General features: G+C 42.9%; 1 protein-coding gene and 1 non-coding gene across 5 annotated transcripts in view; both read right to left on the bottom strand.

Moving 5' to 3' along the window:
• Positions 1-571: 571 nt before the first annotated feature.
• jcada (junctional cadherin 5 associated a) overlaps positions 572-23,361 on the bottom strand; it is a 213,971-nt gene continuing 191,181 nt past the window's right edge. For all 4 annotated transcript variants that reach the window (XM_080211793.1, XM_080211785.1, XM_080211800.1 and 1 more), the window contains one exon: positions 572-3,829. In XM_080211793.1, coding sequence (XP_080067919.1) covers positions 3,795-3,829 — 35 coding nt within the window. In that variant the 3' untranslated portion in view covers positions 572-3,794. The remainder of the gene's footprint in view (positions 3,830-23,361) is intronic.
• LOC145361940 (U2 spliceosomal RNA) lies at positions 2,687-2,877 on the bottom strand. The gene has a single exon (XR_013889894.1). It is a non-coding gene; the product is annotated as a U2 spliceosomal RNA (small nuclear RNA).

Below are 23,361 nucleotides of genomic sequence, written 5' to 3'. Positions count from 1 at the left end.
TATTCAATTTACCCCTATACATGAAGCCAGCTGTAAGCCTACTTAACTTGCTGCTGCTTTTCATTAAGTTTTGAATGTCCCACGTGCTCAGCATGAAAACTGAGCCCAGACTGGACTTGCATTTAAAAAGTTAAAACATAATTTTATATAATATAGCTTACTTATTTTTATGTGTTATTTCTTTAAATGTTAGAAAAATAATGAATATGTTATCTGTCGGAAGCACATATGCTGAGTTAGAGTTAGTAGCATTTTGTATTTGATAATGATACGCTTGAACTTAGAATAGTGTCATTTTTATCCTATGGAAATGTAAAAGCCAGCTTTGCATCCCACCGCTATCAAATAAAATAGTGGGCCAGAAACCAGACTGGCAAACATTCAATCTCAGGTTTTGTTTTATAATTACTTTGTGGTATTCAATCTGAACGTAAATATTGGCCATTTGTGCTTCTCCACTGAAAACAGCAGGATGGAGAAAAAGTATCCTGCATTGGCTAGGCAGTTTACTTTGCACACACTACCTTGGCAACTTTTATGAAATCCAGTCCGACACCTGGTAAGTAAACACAGGGCAAATTAGGCAGAAGGTATTGACACACATGTTGATTCAATTTTCCGTATTCTTTTCATTCATTCTCAGGATGGGGAGGCATTGCTGGTAAGGTCAGCATTTATTGCCCATTCCTCACTGTCACGACAAGGCATTCATTTAACATGTTTGCTACAATAAATCCTTAACAATTCCTAGTCCTTGGAGGCACGGGAAAAGGAAAGAAATCCCACTCATAATAATCTCAATCTCCACATCATTTAACAATCAGTCACTAGCCCATTACTACAGCTTTGCTGTGTTAATCAACGATTCCAAATTGCTAGTTCTCTTGCCATTACTTTCAGCCGAATAATAGTGTATAGATTAAAAATAAATATACATAATATTTTATTTACAGCTATAATCTTAGAGCCTATTTTGTCATCAGTATATAGTCAATCAGAAAGGCACCAACAAACAATTTAAGGGTTACATTCCACTTCTGTTTAAAAATCAATGCAGCGCATTGGGATGTGTTCCTACATCAGGGGCACTATATTATTGCAAGTTGTTATAACAGTTCGCAGTAAAATCAGATCTGAGGAACTCCAAAAAAGAGAGCTGATGGATTTGATGATCGGAGTAATAGTTACTTTCCTCGTCACGTTGTGGCTTGTCACCTACTCGCCAAAACCAAACAAAATGGCAGGTTACACATCTGCAATTTCTGCAGCGTAATGGCGCTAGATGGTATTGATTGTGAATACAATTGCATGGAATCACCCATGCCCAGAAAGCCTTCTGGTGAAAACTGCATCCACAAAATGATTTTTAAATAAACACCTAGGCAGGAATTTTGCCGGCCCTGAAGTCTCAGAATGGAATTCTCCATTGGCCTCAGGCAGGATCGTACAATCCGTGCCGGTAAAATTTCATCCTTAGTGTGCAATAATTATTATTTCTGTAGCAGACACACACTTAATCCAGGTCTGGAATATTTAAATTAAGAAAATCGCATTGCAAACTGTGAATGGACACATCAAATTTTCTTTTGTCAATTAATTTGAGGAACGCATCATACTGCATAGATCTCAATAAAGTTTGCATTGTCTTTCAAGGTAGAAATAAACTCTGGGTTTCTGATGTTAGCCATGTGTAGTTATGACTTGGACTTGCATGTCCGGTCATGGAGAATGGATGGGAAAGCTGTCTCACTGCGACCCTGTATATGGTCATTTGTGTCATATCTGTGACCTGAGGATCAGCAGTTTTGGAATTCCTGCCACAAACAAGCAGGCTCCTCATTCAAATATTCATGGTGGGCAGAGTGTAGATGGTGTCCATCATGCATGACACTTGTCAACATTTAGGTGGCAGGAACACTCTTTCTGAAGGGCACCCATGATAAATGGGCACCCAGTGTTGCCAGAGGTATCAGTGATTTTAAATTGATTTTAAAGGCCTGCGTAAGTAAGTTCCAGCTGAGATATTTCATAAATGTTTTCACCCTGTTTCTACTCATTTGCTTTTGTTTCACTTTTGTCTTGCAGGCACTTAATCTCTCGAGCCTTCACATCATTGCTCATTCTATTCTACTGACATGAACTGACCTTTCTTAATGGGAGCACATCTTTCCCCACAACCTGTGGTATTAGGAGGGCCCATAGATAGCTCTGGGGCTACACTGCTGATACACTGGTGTATATCTCCACTGTCCAAGGAAATCTGAAATCTCATAGTCAATGCTGAACATTGATCCTCATACTTTGACACATTAAATTTTGCTTCTGCACTGGTTTCTTGCTCTCATCTCCATTTTCTTTTTAAACTTTTCACTCCATCCTTTAAGTTACAAATACAATGCTCAGAGTGGAGTGGGCAAACCCAAATCCATTCCTCGCTTGGCTCCAAAATCCAAATGGATCCAATTCAAAATCCTCTCAAGAGAGACAAACAAGATCCAAGCTGACAAGATAAGGCATTGCATCCGATCTTGGGTTTGATCTGACGCTTGATCTTAGCTATCCCTTTTTTTTTGTTTATGTCCAATTCAATCCAATCAAAGCCTAATTCAAAGTCTCAGCAAGTGAGACTTTCCCGATCCAAGCTGACAAGACAGGCAAGCCACTTCCTGTCTTGGGCTTGATCTACACAACCCAAGCTGATTGGAGCAGGCAGTGCACCTCCTCCAAGGCTTGATCTCATTTGCACCTTAGCCAAAAGGCCGAGATGCCGCTTTTAAAAAATTGCTTCAAATGAAGCCTGAAGGTAACCTCATGACTTCAACCAAGTGCAGGACAACAAAACTACACTTGATCTTAGCCAAAAGGCTGAGAAGCGATCTTAGCTATCCCTATTAAGCTTCCTGCACCTGCCCTGATTTGAACCTGAGGTTATGCGAATGAGCTAAACTGGTAAGATTGTCCGCAAACAACCCACTTCCGTTTGAGTCTACCTGCCACTTGCTAACAATAATTCTAATCCAACAATTCCAGTATTGGAAAAGCTAGGCTTAGGGGTTTCATAACTTGAAAACACCCACATTTACCTTGAAACACTTTCATATAATTACTTGTAATTAAGATGCAAATTTGTGAATTTACAAATGCTCCTAACAAAGAGAAATGCGAGAGATATTGTATGTGAATATTATGGTCATTCTTTGATATCAGGTCCAGTTAGCGGGAGTTTTAATGCAAAAGGCTTGATTTATCTTCATTTTGTGCTCATTAAGTGAACAATATTAGCTCCAGTGGATGGAGCATTTATTAAATCCAGGTGTCCAGTGTACTAGCATTAAGCATTCTGGGTCTGGCATTGTGTATTTTGCTGCCTTTGCTCTGTGTCAAACCCAAATCAGAAGAGCACCCCTTTATTGCACCAATGTCACATTTTATCAATTATTCTCTGGACTCAGAGTGAGAATGCAATTAAATACAAAATTCGGGGTGGCTTTGTGCTGTGTGACCATGTGCACCAGGAGCTGGGTTGTACTGACCAGCTATAGAAGGCTATAACAATTTTATTGAACCATGCTATCTGTCCAGACACCAGATGGTTAACAATGGTTTCTGTATCTGACTAATTTCTTCCTGGCAGTGATACAGCATTTTGTCAATGTATTTATTAATATAAACAGTGTGTGCAGAAGGCTGTCCAGAAGTTTGCATTTGATGAAAGACAGTCTTGTGAACAGATCACAGTGTAAAATCCACAATATTTTCCTGAAATTTCTCCGTCCTTGTCATCTCCTTTCTTTTCACACGGTCTCAACTTTGCTGGGATCATATGCATCTGGAAAACAGGAATAATCTGGGATAAAGAAAATTATATCAGCATCTGTTTCACACATCATTTTTATTGCCACAAACTCGCACACACTTCAGCCTATGTAATCCAATGTGACATTATCCAGCGTCACGGAATGGTCAATTTATTAAACCATATGTTGAAAGAAGTGGGGAGCGATGCAATCACACCAAACATCCACGTTTAGCGGAGGCAGTCAGCGTTTGAGACTGATGACCTGTATTTGCCTATTTTTCTGCTTCAAGATCAGTGTGGAGACAGCTATGAGTTTCCCACAGTTAGCCTTCCAGCTCCTCGCACTCCTCATCACCCACTGTAGCTCAGTTTAATTGCATGCACTGAGGTTTCCTCCAGTGGCTCCCACACTAAGCAGAACAGACAGAAATCAGGGTGGAGATTTGGTTCCATTGCGGCCTCATAGTAGATAATTCAAACTCCTGTTCCACAGAGGTGGAACTTATCAGCTTGTGTGACCTGAAGGAAAGGCACAAGTTAAGAGTGGCACAGTGGTACTGTGGTTAGCATTGCTGCCTCACAGCACCACGGACCTGGGTTCAATTCCCAGGTCCCTGTTTGTGTGCAGTTTGCACGGTTCTCCCTGTGTTTGCATGGGTTTCCTCCATGTGGTGCAATTTCCTCCCACAGTTCAAAGATTAGGTGGTTAAGTGAATTGGCCATACTAAATTGCCCCTTAGTGTTAGGTGGACTAACTAGGGTAAATGCATAGGGTTATGGGGATACAGCCTGAGTGGAATTGTGGTCAGTGCAGACTTGATGGGCTGAATGGCCTCCTTCTGCAATGTAGGATTTATGATTCTCAAATAAAAACTCAGGGAAAGTAAGTTTGTAAATTCTGTGAGTCAACTGAAATTCTCTGACTTCGATGGCTGCTGAGATTCTCCAGTCCTGCTGCAGTGAATGAAGTTTTGGCTGAGCGCCAAGTTCTCCGAGCTCGCTGGCAGCAGCGGTGGGGCGAATGAGATCAGAGAATCCCAACCCCTGTATAGGTCCTTGGCAAAAATGTTTGTGTGCACTTGTAGTGGGATTATTTTAGCATGTTAAAATCTTTATTATAATCATTTATAAAACTTGTGCCATGTAAATGCACACATTGGTAAAACATATTTGGTTTGAGGAGGATCATTTTTATTGACCCTTGCTATTATCCCGCATTAATGGTGCATTAAACACACTGACACAACACAGGAATCTTAATGGAGAAGTGTAACTTAGTATCCAAGTTGCACTTATGGTTGTTATTCTGTCATGCTCGGTGCCCGACTTGGGATCAGGGGTTAATGCCAGGCAATCCTTGGGGCTAAAGGGGTCAAGGGATATGGGGGGGAAGGGGGAATCAGGATATTGAATTTGTTGATCAGCCATGATCAAAATGAATGGCGAGTAGTCTCGGAGGGCTAGTCCTGCTTCTATTTTCTCTGTTTCTATGTAACTCAATGCCAGAGAGAAAAGCAAGGGAAGGTAGGAAAGAAAGATTTCCATTTGTATAGCGCCTTTCACAACCTCAGAATGTCGATAAATGTTTTACAATCAAGGAAATTACTGCTGATATGTAGTCATTGTTGTGATGTAGGGCATACTGCAGCCAATTTTGTGCACAGCAAGCTGCCACAAACAGCAATGTGATATTATGTGATTAAGGAGAATTTAGATAAACACAAGAGAGAAATGAATAGAAACTTTTACTCATTAGACCAGATGAAGAGGGGTAGGAGGAAACTCATGTGGAGCATAAACACTGGTGTGGAATTGTTGTGACAACTGGTTTGTTTCTGTGCTGTGCATTCTTCATCGCTCAATGAGATGACCAGATAAATTATTTTTTTAGTTATTTGTTAAGGAATAAACATTGGGCCAGGGCACTGGGAGGAACTTCATTAGCCTTCTTCAAATAGTGTCAGGACATATTTTACTTCCACCTAAGATGATGGGTAGGGTTTCAGTTTAATGTTTTGTATGAAGGATGGCACCTCTAACAGTGGGGCATTCACTCAGCACTGCACTGAAATGCCAGCCTAGACTTTGTACTCAAGCCTTTGGAGTGGGATTTGAACCGTCAACCTTCAGCCTCAGGGGCAAGAGTGCTGTCACCTGAGCCAAAGCTTCAGGGATCCCAAATCTTATGGCATGGGATTTCAGGCAGAAAGATGTTTGGGGAATAGGGTCAGGCAGAAAGTTTGGTTATTCCTGTGCAGACTGAGGACTAAGGCAGAATGAACAATGGAAGCAAATTTCAGAATATCCTCCAAGGGAGGTTGGAACAGCATTTATACCAGGCCATCCCCTGTCCTTGCACTAGATTCCAGAAGATTCTTTCCACACCAAACACATCCTCAACCTGAATATTAAGTCCAAAGAGGGCAAATGTTTCAGCTTACGTACATACTTCAGCCACCCACTCCTTTGGGGGAGAAGCAAATAAACTTTGAAATATTTCCCAACAATTAATGATTAGTAGAAACTGCCATCGAAATATCGCACAGCAGCAAGACTTTGAAATGGTGCTTATGCCTAACCTTTATTTAATATACTTAAAAAAAAGCCAACATTAAACTGCCCACAAATTGTAACAGAAATATTTTAATATCTGAAGAAATAAATCAGACACATAAGGGGGGCACAGTGGCACAGTGGTTAGCACTCAGAGCATCAGGGACCCAGGTTCAATTCCAGCCTCAGGTCACTGCCTGTGTGGAGTTTGTACATTCTCCCCGTGTCTGTGTGGGTTTCCTCCGGGTGCTCTGCTTTCCTCCCATAGTCCAAAGATGTGTAGGTTAGGTGGATTGGCCATGCTAAATTGACCCTAAGTGAAAAAGATGTGTACGTTAGGGGGATTAGTGGGGTAATTGTGCGAGGTTATGTGATAGGGTAGGGGGTGGCCTGGGTAAGATGCTCTGTCGGAAAGTAGGTTCAGACTTGATGGGCCAAATGGCCTCCTTCTGCACTGTAGGAATTCTATGATTGTAGACTCCAAAATACTGGAACCAAATAGTGTTAATGTCTTTTTGACAATTGGGCCCACTTTAGGCTTTTTCTTTCTGTTTTGTTTCTTTTGATGGAAGAGAAGGAATGTTCAGTATGTCTCAATCCCTAAGTTACAAGCTGTATCCCACTGCCACGAGGAGTTATTGAATATCAGCTTTTTTGCTTCAGGCTTGCCTGAATAAAATCACACCCATGTCAAAGGCCAGGCACGAAGAATTTCCCAACCCAAAATCTGATGTCCAATTCTCCTTTATACAGCTGAACTGCTAAATAATCTTACCAAATGGCTGAGATGGCAATAACTACAATGGGAACCATACAGGTTTGGACTGTCCCAGATTCTATCTCCTGTCTGGTGTATACTTTAAAAGTATGTTGTGGTGGTGCTGGACTTGCAGCCAGGTAGCTGTAGAATTGCTGCAGTAAGAACCTAGGCAGGGGAGGAGCAGAAAGTCAGCCAACGTACTTGTCAGTGACTTCTACTGAATCACCAGTCGGTGACTTCTACTGAAATGTGTTGCCTCTGCAGAGGGTTGATGGAATCTCATTCTAACGTGAGTCAGTGTCTTCAGGATGAGGGTGTGAGGTGGGACCAAAACATCAAAGGTGGCACAGTGGCTAGCACTGCTGCCTCACAGCACCAGGGAACCAGATTCAATTTGCAGCAGCAGGTCACATCTGTGTGGAGTTTGCACATTCTCCCCGTGTCTGCGTGGGTTTCCTCCGGGTGCTCCGGTTTCCTCTCACAGTCCAAAGATGTGCGGGTTAGGTGGATTGGCCTTTCTAACGTTGTCCCCTCGTCGAGGAGATAAGCAGGGTAGATACTGGGATAGGGTCTGGGTGGGATTGTTATCAGTGCAGGCGCGATGGTCTCCTTCTGCACTGTGGGGATTCTAAGTACAAAGTGCGGTGAAAATAAGTCACTTATTTTACAAGGTTACTAGCTCTGCGTTTATTTGAATGTGGATCATTAGCACCATTTGCTCTCTCTCACTCTGATTCTCTCCCCTGTCCAGCTTACTGAATGAAAAGATTGCATTAACTCCATAACCAGCTGTCCTCTAGTGGACACAGGTGTAATTACACCCACAAGAGGAAAATACACCTTGGTTACCGAATGGTCCAAATTTGAGGTGTCAGCATTTCGGGCAGGGAGGGGTCAAAAAAAAAATTAAAGGCGGCTGGGAATGACAATAGAGACCTCATCCCAAGCAATGGAGCCCAGGATAAATTGTAATTGGGTGGAGAGTATACCTTTAGTAGTCCCTAGGTTGAATTTTTAGCCCAAGAAAAGGACAGATAAAGCACCTAAAACGTAATGCAATCTGGAACTTCCTACCTAGGCATTATTGTTTTCTATACTGCATTGTCAAATATTCAGCAAGTCAATGTCAATCTGAACAGGTCAATGGATTAGTGGATTAGCATCTTATCCCAAAGGTACAAGATACAAACGTTCTACAGAAACCTGTCAGATCTGCTCAAAAACTGTGTAAGAATTTTAACTGTTACCCAAAATGGATGCCTGAGTGAATCATTCGGGGCAGCTAATTAAAATAAAAGATGTAAACAGTTCAATGGAGCCACACAGGGGATCCGAGGCTTGGCTCTGTGCACAACATCCACATAGTTCCAACAATACTGCAAATGAAAACAATCTGTTTCAATAAAGATTGTTTATATTGCAGGGCTCGTAAAGAAACAGATTCCCCCTGCCAAAATAAATAGTGTCGTTAGGAATTCTCTAAATGACGGGCCATCAAATTATTTGGCATGGAGATGCCTCGGATACAAAGAACAAACAAAGAACAACACAGCACGGGAAACAGGCCCTTCGGCCCAACGAGCCCACGCCGCCGTCCTACTATCTCAGTGACCTATTCATGATTTTAGTCTACGTCTAACGTGCGAGGATCAGGGAGGTCCAATTTAGGGACAATTTTAGTACCCAATCAATCAGCCTAAAAGCACATCTTTGGGGGATGTGGGAGGAAACCGGAGCACCCGGAGGAAACCCACGCAACCACGGGGAGAACGTGCAAACTCCCACAGACACAGGCCCAAATCCATGTGTCCGCACAGCAACAGAGATAGTCTCTGAGCTGTCATGTTGCCCTCGAGATGGTCCAGTTTAAGCACACTAACGACATGAAGCAATAGGCAACTCCCGAAGCAACATCCAAGAGCAGCCCACTACAACCTGCCGCCTGCATGCCCCTTGCTGGACTTAAATGCCTGTGGAGACAAAAAAATTCATTATTAAACAGGCAAAGACTAACATTCCTGAGGCAAAATGTATTCCCAAGCCTACAATGTTCAGTAAGGCCTACTATATCCCCCTATATGTAGCCCGCTCATATGGCTGTCTAAGTGACTCTTAAACAACCCTAGCGTGCCTGCTTCCACCACCTTACTCGGCAGTGCATTCCACACCCCCACTACCCTTTGCGTGAAAAACTGCCCTCTAATATTTGTCTTATACCTAGCCCCCCTCACCCTAAGCCCGTGACCCCTCGTTCTATCCATTTCTAGTAGCGGAAAAAGCTTACCACCATTTACTCTATCTATCCCCTTCATAATCTTATAAACCTCTATTAGATCCCCCCTCAGCCGACGTCTCTCAAGGGAAAACAGCCCAAGTTCATCCAATCTTTCCTCGTAAGACAGCCCTTCCATACCAGGCAACATCCTGGTAAATCTCCTCTGCACTCTCTCCAGGATCTCTACATCCTTCCGGTAGTACGGCGACCAGAACTGGACACAGTACTCCAAGTGAGGCCTAACCAACGTTCTATACAACTGCAACATCAAACTCCTACTCTTATATTCTATACCTCTTCCTATGAAGGCTAACATACCATACGCTTTCCTCATCACATTCTGCACCTGTACCGACACCTTCAGGGACTTATGCACTTGCACCCCCAGGTCTCTCTGCGTATCTATACTCCGGATAGTTCTACCTTTTATCGTATAACTCCCCTCCACATTATTCCGGCCAAAGTGCATCACCTCGCATTTCTCCGGATTAAATTCCATTTGCCATCTATCTGCCCAATCTACCAGCCTGTCTATGTCCTGTTGCATTGCCAGGCACTGCTCCTCAGTACCCGCCAATCCAACCATCTTGGTGTCATCAGCAAATTTGCTGATCACACCACCTACCCCCTCTTCCAAGTCATTAATATATACCACAAATAGATAAAGGCTGGCCTGCTGATACTCCAGACAAATACCAATTAGGTCTTATCGGCAAACACGGGCACACAAAACAAGCTGGTGGGACTGCTCCTGAAGTGGCAGCGACGTTTACTCTGCAATTACCATCAGTGATAGAGAGGCCATTAGCTCTCCCTTATGGCCACTTTTGGGCATTGCAAGGTTGGATTCATTGTGAAACAACTCTTGCACCAAAAGAGGCATGTGATCCCTGCTCTGGGATTTCTCAACTCAATCCTGCAGGTGGCAGGGCAGCTCCAAGTGTTCACATCCCAGACAACTGGCACCTGACTGGCATCCTCGCAGCACCTCTCACCCTGAATTTACACAATAAGATTGTGATTTCATCTTCTCTCCAAGCTGTGGGCGTGTGAATTATCTTACTCGGTGGGCTGTCTGTCTGACCGCTCACAGATTCTTTTAAGAATTCAGTAAATCATTATTTACTGAATGTTGGCGACACTTCGTACATCATTTTTCTTCATATTACTGGATCTGCCATAATGCTATTTTAACCTTGCTGCCTTCCTATTTTGCATATTGTCTTTGTTTAAAGTTAAATGTATTAGTGTCACAAGTAGGCTTGCATTAACACTGCAATGAAGTTACTGTGAAAAGCCCCTACTCACCACACTCTAGCGCCTGTTGCAACTGTACACAACTCTGGTGCGGCCGCACTTGGAGTACTGTGTGCAGTTCTGGTCCCCACATTACAGGAAGGATGTGGAGGCTTTGGAGAGGGTGCAGAGGAGGTTTACCAGGATGTTGCCTGGTATGGAGGGGAGGTCCTATGAGGAGAGACTGAGGGATTTGGGGTTGTTTTCGCTGGAAAGAAGGCGGCTAAGAGGGGATCTTATTGAAACATATAAGATGATTAGAGGTTTAGATAGGGTGGACAGTGATAGCCTGTTTCCTCGGATGGAGAAAGCTAGCACGAGGGGGCATGGCTTTAAATTAAGGGGGGGTAGTTATAGGACGGATGTCAGGGGCAGGTTCTTTACCCAGAGGGTGGTGAGGGACTGGAATGCCCTGCCTGCTGCAGTTGTAAATGCGCCTAGTTTGGGGGCGTTTAAGAGATCCGTGGATAGGTTTATGGACGAAAAGGGATTGGTTTAGATTAGTGGGTCAATGTTTTTTTTTAAAAATAAGACTGGTCGGTGCAACATTGTGGGCCGAAGGGCCTGTTCTGCGCTGTAATGTTCTATGTTCTATGTTTGGGTACACCGAGGGAGAATTTAGCATGGCCAATGCACCTAACCAGCGCATCTTTCAGACTGTGGGAGGAAACCGGAGCAACCCCACGCAGACACGGGAAGAACGTGCAGACTCCACACAGACAGTGACCGAAGCAGGAAATCGAACCCAGGTCCCTGGCGATGTGAGGCAGCAGTGCTAACCACCGTGCCACACCAAAGGCTTTCCCACAAAGGCCAGTGGAAATCTGAACATTCTTACTCAAAGGTCTGTGGATGCAAATTCAATGAAACATTCCCCAAGACAGAGATTGATGGATTTTTCTTATGTGAAGGACATAAGGGTGAATTTTACCAACCTGCCCAAGAATTGGAGCAGGCGAAGGGCAGACCATGGAAATGTCAGTTGACTTTGGGCGGAATTTTCCAGTTCCGTGGTGAACGAGGCTCGAAAATCCCACCCATAAAGTGATATGGAGCGCAGGATGCGGGTACAGATCAGTTATGAATGGTCATTCAGGTCTGAAGGGCTGAAAGGCCTACTCCTGTTCCAATGACTTTATGGATGATATCTTAGGGCCATGCTTGCCCCAAAACCGGAAAATCCCACCTGAGGTCAATGGACTTTTGCATGGTCCACCCCCCTCCCCAGCTGCTACAATTCCCATGGCAGGCGGGACAGGAAAACTCCCCCCTATGTTTCCTTCCTCTTCACCTATTTTAGAAATTGGTTGGACAGCATTGAGCACACCTGGTTGTAAGGATGGTGAGGCCTATTAACAGCTTTGTAGCCGACATGATTTTGCTGGCTGCTGCTTAGACACGTGACCCATTGGACACATTTCGAGGAGGCCAATGCAAAACTGAGGAACACAAGGTTCTTGTTCTGAGAACATGACAGATCTCCAGAAAGGTTCCCAGACAGAGCTGCGGAAAATCTTTCAATGATAAATAGTGGGAGGCAACCTGAAAGTTAATCCACAGTCTCAACCTGTCACAGCTCGAAAGAAATTTAATAAGGAGGCTTTGATGAGGATACAGGAAAGGTTTACCAGGATGCTTGGAGAGTGTTAGCTATGAGGAGAGATTGGATAAACTTGGTTTGTTTTCAGTTGAATGTCAGAGGCTGAGGGGCAATCTGATAGAAGTTTACAAAATTATGAGAGGCATGGATAGAATGGATAGTCAGAGTCTTTTTCCCAGGGTAGAAATTCCAATTACTGGGGTATATAAGTTTAAGGTAAAAGGGGGAAAGTTTAAAGATGTGAGAGGTGAGTTTTTTACACAGAGGGTTGTTTAAGAAGCACCTTGACAGATACATGAACTGGCAGGGAATGGAGCGATATGGACTGCATAAAGGTAGAAGGTCTTTAGTTTAGAAAAGTGTCATGGGAACTATGTAAGGAGTCTGAGAAGGAGGGAGCAAGGACAAAATGTGGGGAAAAGGTTCCAACTGCATCAAAAATCAGGAATAAAGTTAAAAAGGAGAACTCGGGCGATGCTATTAATGAAAGTGTTATAATTCAAAAAGAAGGTACAAAAACTAGCATAAGGGCACTTTATCTGAATGTCTGTAGCATTTGAAACAAGGTAAATGAGTTGACAGCACAAATCATTGCGAACGAGTATGATTTGGTGGTAATTACAGAGACATGGTTGCAGGATGGTCATGACTGGGAGTTAAATATCCAGGGGTATCAGACTGTTTGGAGGGACCGACAGGAAGGTAAGGGAGGTGGTGCAGCTGTGACATTTAAGGATAGCATCAGGGCGGTATTGAGAGATGATATAGGGTCTGTGGAAAAAAAGGTTGAATTCATTTGGGTGGAAATTCAAAATAGTAAGGAGAATAGTATGCATAGTTTATAGGCCACAAGTAATAATATCATGGTGGGGCGAGAAATAAACAAAGAAATAACTGATGCATGTAAAAATGGTACAGCAATTATCACGGGGAATTTTAATCTACATATCAATTGGTCAAACCAGGTTGGTCAAGGCAGCCTTGAGGAGAAGTTCATAGAATGTATCCACAATAGCTTCCTTGAACAGTATGTAACAGAACCTACAAGACAGCAAACCATCCTAGGTCTGGTCCTGTGTAATGATGATGTGGGTATGCCGGCGTTGGACTGGCGTTGAACTCTCCATTCACCTGACGAAGGGGCTAACCCGAAAGCTTGCGAGTATATTATCAAATAAATAGGTTGGACTAAAACCTGGTGTTGTCAGACTTTTTCCTGTGTAATGAGACAGGAATAATTAATGATCTTCCCGTTAGGGTCCTCTCGGAAGGAACGATCATAGTATGGTTGAATTTAAAATACAGATGGAGCGTGAGAAGGTAACATCCAATACCAGTGTCTTGTGCTTAAACAAATGATATTATAAAGGGATGAGGGAAGCGTTGGCTAAAGTAGACTGGGAGCAAAAACTTTATGGTGGGACAATTGAGGAACAGTGGAGGACTTTCAAAGCGATCTTTCACACTGCTCAGCAAATGTATATACCAGTGATAAGGAAGGACTGTACAAAAAGAGATAATCAGCCAGGGATATCTAAGGGAATAAAGAAGGGTATCAAATTGAAAGAAAATGCATACAAAGTGGTAAAGATTAGTGGAAACTAGAGGATTGGGAAATCTTTAAATGCCAACAGAAAGTCATGAAAAAAGCTATAAAGAAAAGTAAGATGAATTATGAGAGTAAACTAGCTCAAAATATAAAAACAGATAGTAAAAGTTTCTACAAATATATAAAACAAAAAAGAGTGGTTAAAGTAAGGTTAAAGAGGGATCTAGGTGTGTGTGTACATAGATCCCTGAAAGTTGGGAATCAAGTAGATAAGGTTGTTAAGAAGGCGTACGGTGTCTTGGCGTTTATTGGTAGGGGGATTGAATTTAGGAGTCGCAGTGTAATGTTGCAACTGTACACTACTCTAGTGCGGCCGCACTTGGAGTATTGTGTGCAGTTCTGGTCCCCGCATTACAAGAAGGATGTGGAGGCGTTGGAGAGGGTGCAGAGGAGGTTTACTAGGATGTTGCCTGGTATGGTGGGGAGGTCCTATGAGGAGAGACTGAGGGATTTAGGGTTGTTTTCGTTGGAAAGAAGGCGGCTAAGAGGGGATCTTATTGAAACATATAAGATGATTAGAGGTTTAGATAGGGTGGATAGTGATAGCCTTTTTCCTCGGATGGAGAAAGCTAGCACGAGGGGGCATGGCTTTAAATTAAGGGGGGGTAGCTACAGGACGGATGTCAGGGGTAGGTTCTTTACCCAGCGGGTGGTGAGGGATTGGAATGCCCTGCCTGCTGCAGTTGTAAATGCGTCTAGTTTGGGGGCGTTTAAGAGATCTCTGGATAGGTTTATGGACGAAAAGGGATTGGTATAGGCTAGTGGGTCATTGTTTTTGTAACTGGTCGGCGCAACATCGTGGGCCGAAGGGCCTGTTCTGCGCTGTAATGTTCTATGTTCTATGTAAACATCGGTCTTATAGAGGATGAGAAGGGAGATGTAATAACTGGAAATGAGAAAATGGCTGAGGCATTGAACAGGTATTTTGCGTTGGTCTTCACAATGGAAGGCTCAAATAACGGACCAAAAATTGATGACAGGAAAGCTACGGCAGGGGAGGACCTAAAAACTATCATTATCATGAAAAGGGTAGTGTTGGGCAAGCTAATGAGGCTAAAGTTAGATAAGTCTCCTGGCCCTGATAGAATACATCCCACGGTACTAAAAGAGATGGCAGGAGAAATAGCAAATGCACTAGTAGTAACTTACCAAAATTCGCTAGACTCTGGGATGGTTCCCACAGATTGGAAAACAACAAATGTGATGCCATTATTTAAAAAAGGTGGTAGACAAAAGACGGATAACTATAGGCTGGTTAGTTTAACTTGTGTAGTAGGGAAAATGCTTGAATCTATCATCAAGGAAGAAATAATGAGACATCTGGATATAAATTGGCCCATTGGTAAGACGCAGCATGGATTCATGAAGGGCAGGTCATGTTTGACTAATTTGGTGGAATTCTTTGAGAACGTTACATGTGCAGTGGACAATGGGGAATCTGTGGATGTGGTGTATCTGGATTTTCACAAGGCATTTGACAAAGTGCCATACTAAAGGCTGCTGCATAAGATAAAGGTGCACAGTGTTATGTAATGTATTAGCATGGATAGAGGATTATATAATTAACAGAAAGCAAATATTAGGGGTAAATGGGTGTTTTTCTGGTTGGCGATCAGTGACTTGTGGTGTGCCTCAGGGATCAGTGTTGGGACTGCAATTGTTTACGATTTACATAGATGATTTGGAGTTGGGGACCAAGTATAATGTGTCAATGTTTGCAGATGACATTAAGATGAGTGGCAGAGCAAAGTGTGCAGAGGACACTGAAAGTCTGCAAAGGGATATAAATAGTCTAAGTGAGTGGGCGAGAGTCCGACAGATGGAGAACAATGTTGGTTCTAGGTTGATTCCGGAGTTAAAAGAGTTGACTTATGAGGAGAGATTGAATAGACTGGGGCTATACTCACTGGAATTCAGAAGAATGAGGGGAGATCTTATGGAAACATATAAGACTATGAAAGGAATAGATAAGATGGAAGCAGGAGTTTTTTCCACTGGTAGGTGAAACTAGAACTAGGGGGCATAGCCTCAAAATAAAGGGAAGCAGATTTAGGATTGAGTTGAGGAGGAACTTCTTCACACAAAGGGTTGTGAATCTGTGGAATTCCCCGCCCAGTGAAGCAGTTGGGGCTACCTCATTGAATGTTTTTAAGGCAAGGATAGATAAATTTTTGAACAGTAAAGGAATTCAAGGTTATGGTGAGAGGGCGGATAAGTGGAGTTGAGTTCACAAAAAGATCAGCCTTGATTTTATTGAATGGTGGAGCAGGCTCGAGAGGCCAGATGATCTACTCCTGCTCCTAGTTCTTATATTCTTATGTTTTTATGTGTCAGTGCAGGCTTGGTGGGCCGAAGGGCCTGTTTCTGTGCTGTACTGTTCTTTGCTTTTTGAAAAGGCGTTTCAATGCAGTGCAAATCCATCAGATGCACCCAACAGTGTCCCAATCCATTTCCACCTTACAACTTATCAGGTTTATTGTGAAAGAATATTGCACTGTTTAATAAGTGATGTGCTGTCACAAGACAAAATTTGTTTTTCTCAGCTAATATTTTAGCAAAAAAAACTTACACTTTCCAAATGAAAAGAATCCTTTGAAAAAGTGGAACTGTGAATCCTCAGGGACGAAGGGAAAAGCACTCAAAGCGTGTTGGAGCACTGTTTGGAGTAGGATTTTGGTTTATTCAATTGCTGAACCACTCAGCTGCTGTGCAAAGCTGTCATCACGCAGTCACAGGAACGGCCTAAGCAGCATTGCAAACCATTTCCCACATTCCAGTCTTTCTGCCCAACTTTTGCCCCAATTAGTTTTAAATTCAGACTGCTTCCTAACTGATTCTGATGTACTATCAGTGATAGTATCACATCTCCAGTTACTGGGTCCCTCATTTCAGTGAATGGGATCCCAAGAAGCAACTTCCAGCAAGTGATGAGGAGAGAAGCCCATTCTTTCCAGTGAAGCACATTCAGCTAGTATTCATCTGCTATGTTTTTATTAGCTTTCTGGTTTAAAACTTAAACTAAAAAACTTAAAAAGAAATATTTATTAATCAAGTGGAGCACATTGGCACAGTGTTAGACTCAGTTATGCAGGTTCAATTGACACTTATTGACCTAATTGAGATGTATAAAATATGAGGGACATAACAGGATGAATGCATATAATGGGTGGCACGGTAGCACAGTGGTTAGCACTGCTGCTTCACAGCTCCAGGGACCTGGGTTCGATTCCTGGCTTGGGTCACTGTCTGTGTGGAGTTTGCACATTCTCCTTGTGTCTGCATGGGTTTCCTCCGGGTGCTCCGGTTTCCTCCCGCAGTCCAAAGATGTGTGGGTTAGGTTGATTGGCTATGCTAAAATTGCCCCTTAATGTACAACGATGCTTAGGTTAGAGAGATTAGCAGGTAAAATATGTCGGGATATGGGGGTAGGGCCTGGGTGTGATTGTGGTCAGTACAGACTTGATGGGCTGAAGGGCCTCTTTCTGCATTGTGGGGTTCTGGGGTTCTATGATTCTATGATAATGGGCAGAATTCTCCAGCTGCACTGGTCTAAAAGCCAGAAATTCCTGCCCGACTGTCAATGGTGTTTCACATTGTCCGTAATCCAACTGCTACAGTTCCAGTGGCGGGTGGGATGGGAGAATTCTGGCCAGTATTTTTCCCAGGGAAGGGGAATTGAAAACCTGAAGGCCAAGGTTTAAGGTGAGAAGGGAAAGATTTAAAAGGAACCCGAGGGGCAACTTCTTCACACAGAGGGTGGTGCGTTAATATGGGATGAGCTGCCAGAGTAAGTGGTTGAGGCAGGTACAATAGCAACATTTAAAAAGCATTTGGATCAGTAATTGGGTGGGGAAGGATTAGAGGGATACGGGCTAATCGCAGGTGATCGGGACTAGCTGGGAGGGCACCAGTTGAACTGGTTGGGCGGAATGGTCTGTTTCCTTGCTCTATTGCTGTATGAGTCTCTCTGACAAAAATTGCCAAATTCGGCAAATAGCACAAAAGATACCAGAAATTAAATGTGAATTACATCCAAATTGCAGACATTGATTTTCTGCAAGCTTTTGCATTGGTCTAAAAACATCTTGGCCCTGAAGGCGCTCCAATCATCAAAATGGCCAAGCTCTCACATCAAGTAATTCAGAACTGGGTGTTTCCACTAAGTGTACTGGCCTGCAGAGATCTCTGAGGAAGCTCGAAAAGTTAAGCCAATTTTAAAGGTATTTTTAAAGGCATAAGGACACTTGGCTCAGTCTGATAGTTTTTCATTTTTTTGTCTAAGTTGCTAAGAAAATACACTGTGCACCAATGTAAAGAGCAAATGGTTTTGTGTAATTTTTTAAAATGCCATTTTCAGTTATTTTAAATTTATTTACTCAGACGCAGTTAGCCAAATGTTCAAAATGCTTATTTTTCTGTATTATACTTATTTTAACCATATTAATAAAACTGCACCAAGCTTTCACTCTGTAATACATCAAGGAATATTTTATTTAAAGCAAAAAGCATTCAGTTTTTAAACAATGCCTGATTGAACCAGTTCATGGCAGACTTTACACTTAATCATATGTGGCACATTGGCATAGTGGTTAGCACTGCTGCTTCACAGCGCCAGGGTTCAATTCCGGCCTTGGATGACTGTCTGTGCAGAGTCTGCACGTTCTCCCCTTGTCTGCATTCCTCTGGATGCTCTGGTTTCCTCCTACAGTCCAAAGATGTGCATTACATGGACTGGCCATGCTAAGTTGCTTCTTAGTGTCAGGGAGACCAGCAGGATAAATATGTGGGGTTACAGGGCCTGGGTGGGATTGTTGTCGATGCAAGTTCGATGAACCAAATAGTCTCCTTCTGTAAGGGTTCAAAAAGATTTGAACGGAAACTCAAGAGAAAAATAAATTCTCGAAATTAGCTCAATTTTGTGCAAATTGCGTCCAAAACAGAAACTTTAGCCCAACGTCTGTGGTATTTTGAACTAGTGAGTCGCTGACAATATTTCAACTCACTAATCCTTGATACCACATAATGGGCCACATCTTCTGAGGAATGGCAGTCCCCCTGCACTCCGTTCGCCTTGCACCAGAGCTCCAGGTTCCATGCTAGAACTGCCAAACAAAGTCTCCTGAGAAATGTGGAGTGTACCTGCCCCTCCAGTCCTTCCTTTGTAGTGTTGGTGCATCGGGGGAAGCCAAGCCTTGCTCCTTTTTGAGCCACTAGCTGCCGTACACTGGTAAGGTCCAACATCCCAAAGCTACTTTAAGAAGCTACGGAGAGAAGGTAGGTGTGTAACGCTAGTGGGTAAGGGAGTAAAGTGGTAGGTGGGTGGGTGAGAGGGTCGGGTAGATCAGGAGGGGCAGAGAGGATAGGAGAATGGCCAGGGATGGGGAGGCTAGTCTGGAGGTTGGTGTGAGTTGGGAAGGATGAGTGTGTTATGTAATCTAGAGTCATAGAGGTTTACAACATGGAAACAGGCCCTTTGGCCCAGCTTGTCCATGTTGCCCTTTATTTTTAAACCCCTAAGCTTGTCCCAGTTGTCCGCATTTGGCCCATATCCCTCTATACCTATCTTACACATGTAACTGTCTAAGTGCTTTTTAAAAGACAAATTGTACCTGAGTCTGCTACTGCTTCTGGTGGCTTGTTTTAGACATTCACACCCTCTGTGTGAAAAAATTGCCCCTCTGGACACTTTTGTATCTCTCCCCTCTCACCTTAAACCAATGCCCTCTAGTTTTAGACTCCTCTATCTTTTGGAAAATATATTGACTATCTACCTGATCTACACCTCTCATCATTTTATAGATCTCTATAAGATCTCCCCTCAGCCTTCTACGCTCCAGAAGAAAAATTCCAGTCTATCCAGCCTCTCCTTATAATTCAAACCATCAAGTCCCAGTAGCATCCTAGTAAATGTCTTGTGCACTCTTTTTGTTTAATAATATCCTTTCTATAATAGGATGATCAGAATTGTACACAGTATTCCAAGTGTGGCCTTACCAATGTCTTGTGCAACTTCAACAAGACGCCCCAACTCCTGTATTCAATGTTCTGATCAATGAAACCAAGCATGCCGAATGCCTTTTTCACCACTCTGTCTACCTGTGACTCCACTTTCAAGGAGCTATGAATCTGTATGCCTAGATCTCTTTATTCTGTAACTCTTCCCAACGCCCTACCATTAACTGAGTAAGTCCTGCTCTCGTTCAATCTACCAAAATGCATCACCTCACATTGATCTAAAATAAACTCCATCTGCCATTCATCAGCCCACGGGCCCAATTGATCAAGATCCCATTGCAATCCGAGATAAACTTCCTCACTGTCCACTATGAAATCAATCTTGGTGTCATCTGCAAACTTCCTGACCATGCCTCCTATATTCTCATCCAAATCACTAATATAAATAACAAATAACAGTGGACCCAGCACTGATCCCTGAGCCACATTACTGGTCACAGGCCTCCAGTTTGAAAAACAACACTCTACAACTACCCTCTGGCTCCTATCATCAAGTTAATTTTGTATCCATTTGGCGACCTCACTCTGGATCCAATGAGATTTAACATTATGCAACAACCTATCATGTGGTACCCTTGTCAAAGGCCTTGCTAAAGTCCATGGAGGTTTGGAAGGGTTGGTCAGCAGTAGAATAATTACCCATGACTTAGAACTGGTTCTGATCCTTCTAACTTTGCCTGGGTAATTATTCTGGTAAGTGAGTTGGAACCTTTCAAAGTTTCTGACTTTAACTCAGAATTTTGGAGGGTTCCAGATGCAGGGCAATTGTCTAGTAGAAGTTGAGGCTTCCCGGGCAATTCCTGCAGACTTCTTGAAATGAAGCTTCCAAAGGTTCCCCCAGCATGCCTTCCAGAGTACCACCATCTGGAAGGACAGGAGATCTGGACCATTGTATCTATGTACTCCAATTGATAAAATCAATTTTATTTCCTTCTTTCTAACCAAAGTTATGCAGAGCAACTAAAAATTATCCTGGAATTGTCTCATGGGATTTAATTCAACTCCTTGAGTGGTTAAACTGCGCCTTGGTTTAATATTTCATGGGGAAGATGGCACATCAGGCTGTGCAGCACTCCCTCTGTACTGCACTGCTGTGTTCTGGTGATTATTGAACACCAGAATTTTTTAATCTGGTGATCTCAGTGGCATGATTTCCCATTGCCCAATGTTAGTTTGAGTTTGGTGTCAAACCAATGGGATCTCCAGATGCCCAGCAACAGTGATGTCCTTAAGCAGGGTAAGCAGCCAATTGAAGAATTATCAGAGACACAAACTTAGTCAAATGTATTGATTATCCTGCGTTTTAATTACATTTTACAGATGGTGAAATAAATGATTGGGCAGCATGGTAGCACAGTGGTTAGCACTGCTGCTTCACAGCTCCAGGGACCCAGGTTCGATTCCTGGCTTGGGTCACTGTCTGTGTGGAGTTTGTACATTCTCCTTGTGTCTGTGTGGGTTTCCTCCGGGTGCACCGGTTTCCCCCACAGTCCAAAGATGATGCGGGTTAGGTTGATTGGCCATGCTGAAAATTGCCCCTTAGTGTCCTGAGATGCATAGGTTAGAGGGATTAGCGGGTAAAGATGTAGGGATATGGGGGTAGGGCTTGGGTGGGTTTGCGGTCAGTGCAGACTCGATGGGCCAAATGGCCTCTTTTTACACTGTAGGGTTTCTATGATTTCTATGATTGGGGCATTCACATGGGATTGTGGAAACATAAACTTCAAATAAAAGTTTTTAAAATATGTGCATTTTATTCTAATCACAATTTTTACACAATATGAAATTAAACTTTCGGCCCTCAAGTGTGCTTAGAAGTCATGATGGATGCCATTAATAGTTCAGTTACATTTTTGTCAACGTGGTATAATCAAATGTTTTTATAGTGAGAAAAGCAGCACAAAATGGCAAGTTCTCTCCCTGATTTTGAACAAACTGCACTTCATGGGAACTTCAAGTTTTTAAGTTTAAGTTTATTTATTAGTGTTGCAAATAGCCTTACATTAACATTGCAATGAAGTTACTGAGAAAATCCTCTAGTCGCCGCACTCCAGTGCCTGTTCAGGTACACGGAGGGAGAATTTAGCATGGCTAATACTGTTGATCAGCACGCTTTTGGACTGTGGGAGGAAACTGGAGCACCCGGAGGAAATCCACGCAGACAATGGGAGAATGAGCAAACAGTATTTTGAATGGACCTACCTCACACTAAGTTGATCTTTCTCTGTACCTTAGCTAAAACTATAACATTACATTCTACGCTCTCTCCTTTCCTTTCCCCAGGAACTGTATTCTTTGTCTATACAGTGTGCAAGAAACAATATTTTTTATTGTGTACTAATACATGTGACAATAAAACAAATCAAAGACAGCGAACCAAGGCAGGAATTGAACCCAGGTCCCTGGTGCTAAGAGGCAGTAGTGCTAACCACTGTTTCAGCGTGACACACCCTGTGGAGAAGCATAGAACCATTCACAGCACCTTTGAAATTGCTGCATTTAAGTGCAAATGCACAGACAGAATCGTCACATCGCAGCAGGAGGCCACTTGGCCCATCATGTCTGCACCAACTCTCCGAATAAGCAATACGACTTACTGCATTGGCTCTGCTTTTCCCTGTACCCCTGCACTGGTCCGCATGAATACCTCGATTGAACCTGCCTCCAGCACACTTCCAGGCAGAGCATTCTAGACCCAAACTACTTGCTGTGCGAAAAATATTTTTCTCACATCGCATTTACTTCTTTTGCAAGTCATTTTAAATCTGTGCCTTCTTGTTCTCCATCCTTTAATGAGCTGTAACAGTTTCTCCCTATCTGCTCTGTTCAGAACCAGTCAACGATAGTGTTGTCATCACTACCACAAATCTAGAGCTTTACTTTCAGATATCTGGAGTAAAACACTCGAATGTATAATCTTCTAACACAGGATTCCAAGAGCAATAAAAACAAAATTCCAATGTAACCAACATTGTATTACTTCACCGCAGCAAACACGACTGGCAGACTTGCCAATCAAGTGCGCATCACAGCTAACATGTATTCAGACAAGTAATCAATACAGTCTCAGACATCTTTGCTTAGGAAAATCATATTAACTCATCATTAAATAATTCATTGACAAAATTCAGTAGTTGAGGCCAAAACCTTGTCTGATTTCAAGGAGAAATTAGATGTTGTTCTAACGATTCTGTCTGCACATTTGCATTTAAATGCAACAGTTCCAAAGGTGCTGTCAATGATTCTAGGTTTCCCCACAGAGTGTGTCACAGTGGAACGGTGGCTAAAGGGATCAAGGGATACAGGGAGAAGGGGGGGATCAGGATATTAAATTCAATGATCAGCCATGATCAAGATGAATGGGGAAAGCAGGCTCGAAGGGCTGAATGGCCTTTTCCTGCTTCTCATTTCTATATTTCTATGTTAACTCTACCAGCAGCCTGTTTGATTTGTC

This window comes from Carcharhinus amblyrhynchos, chromosome 2 (assembly GCF_965287045.1).
Source record: "Carcharhinus amblyrhynchos chromosome 2, sCarAmb.v2.hapA, whole genome shotgun sequence".
NCBI classification, from domain to species: domain Eukaryota; kingdom Metazoa; phylum Chordata; class Chondrichthyes; order Carcharhiniformes; family Carcharhinidae; genus Carcharhinus; species Carcharhinus amblyrhynchos.
Note: the sequence above shows the minus strand (reverse complement) of the source record. Positions and strands in the feature narration are given on the sequence as shown.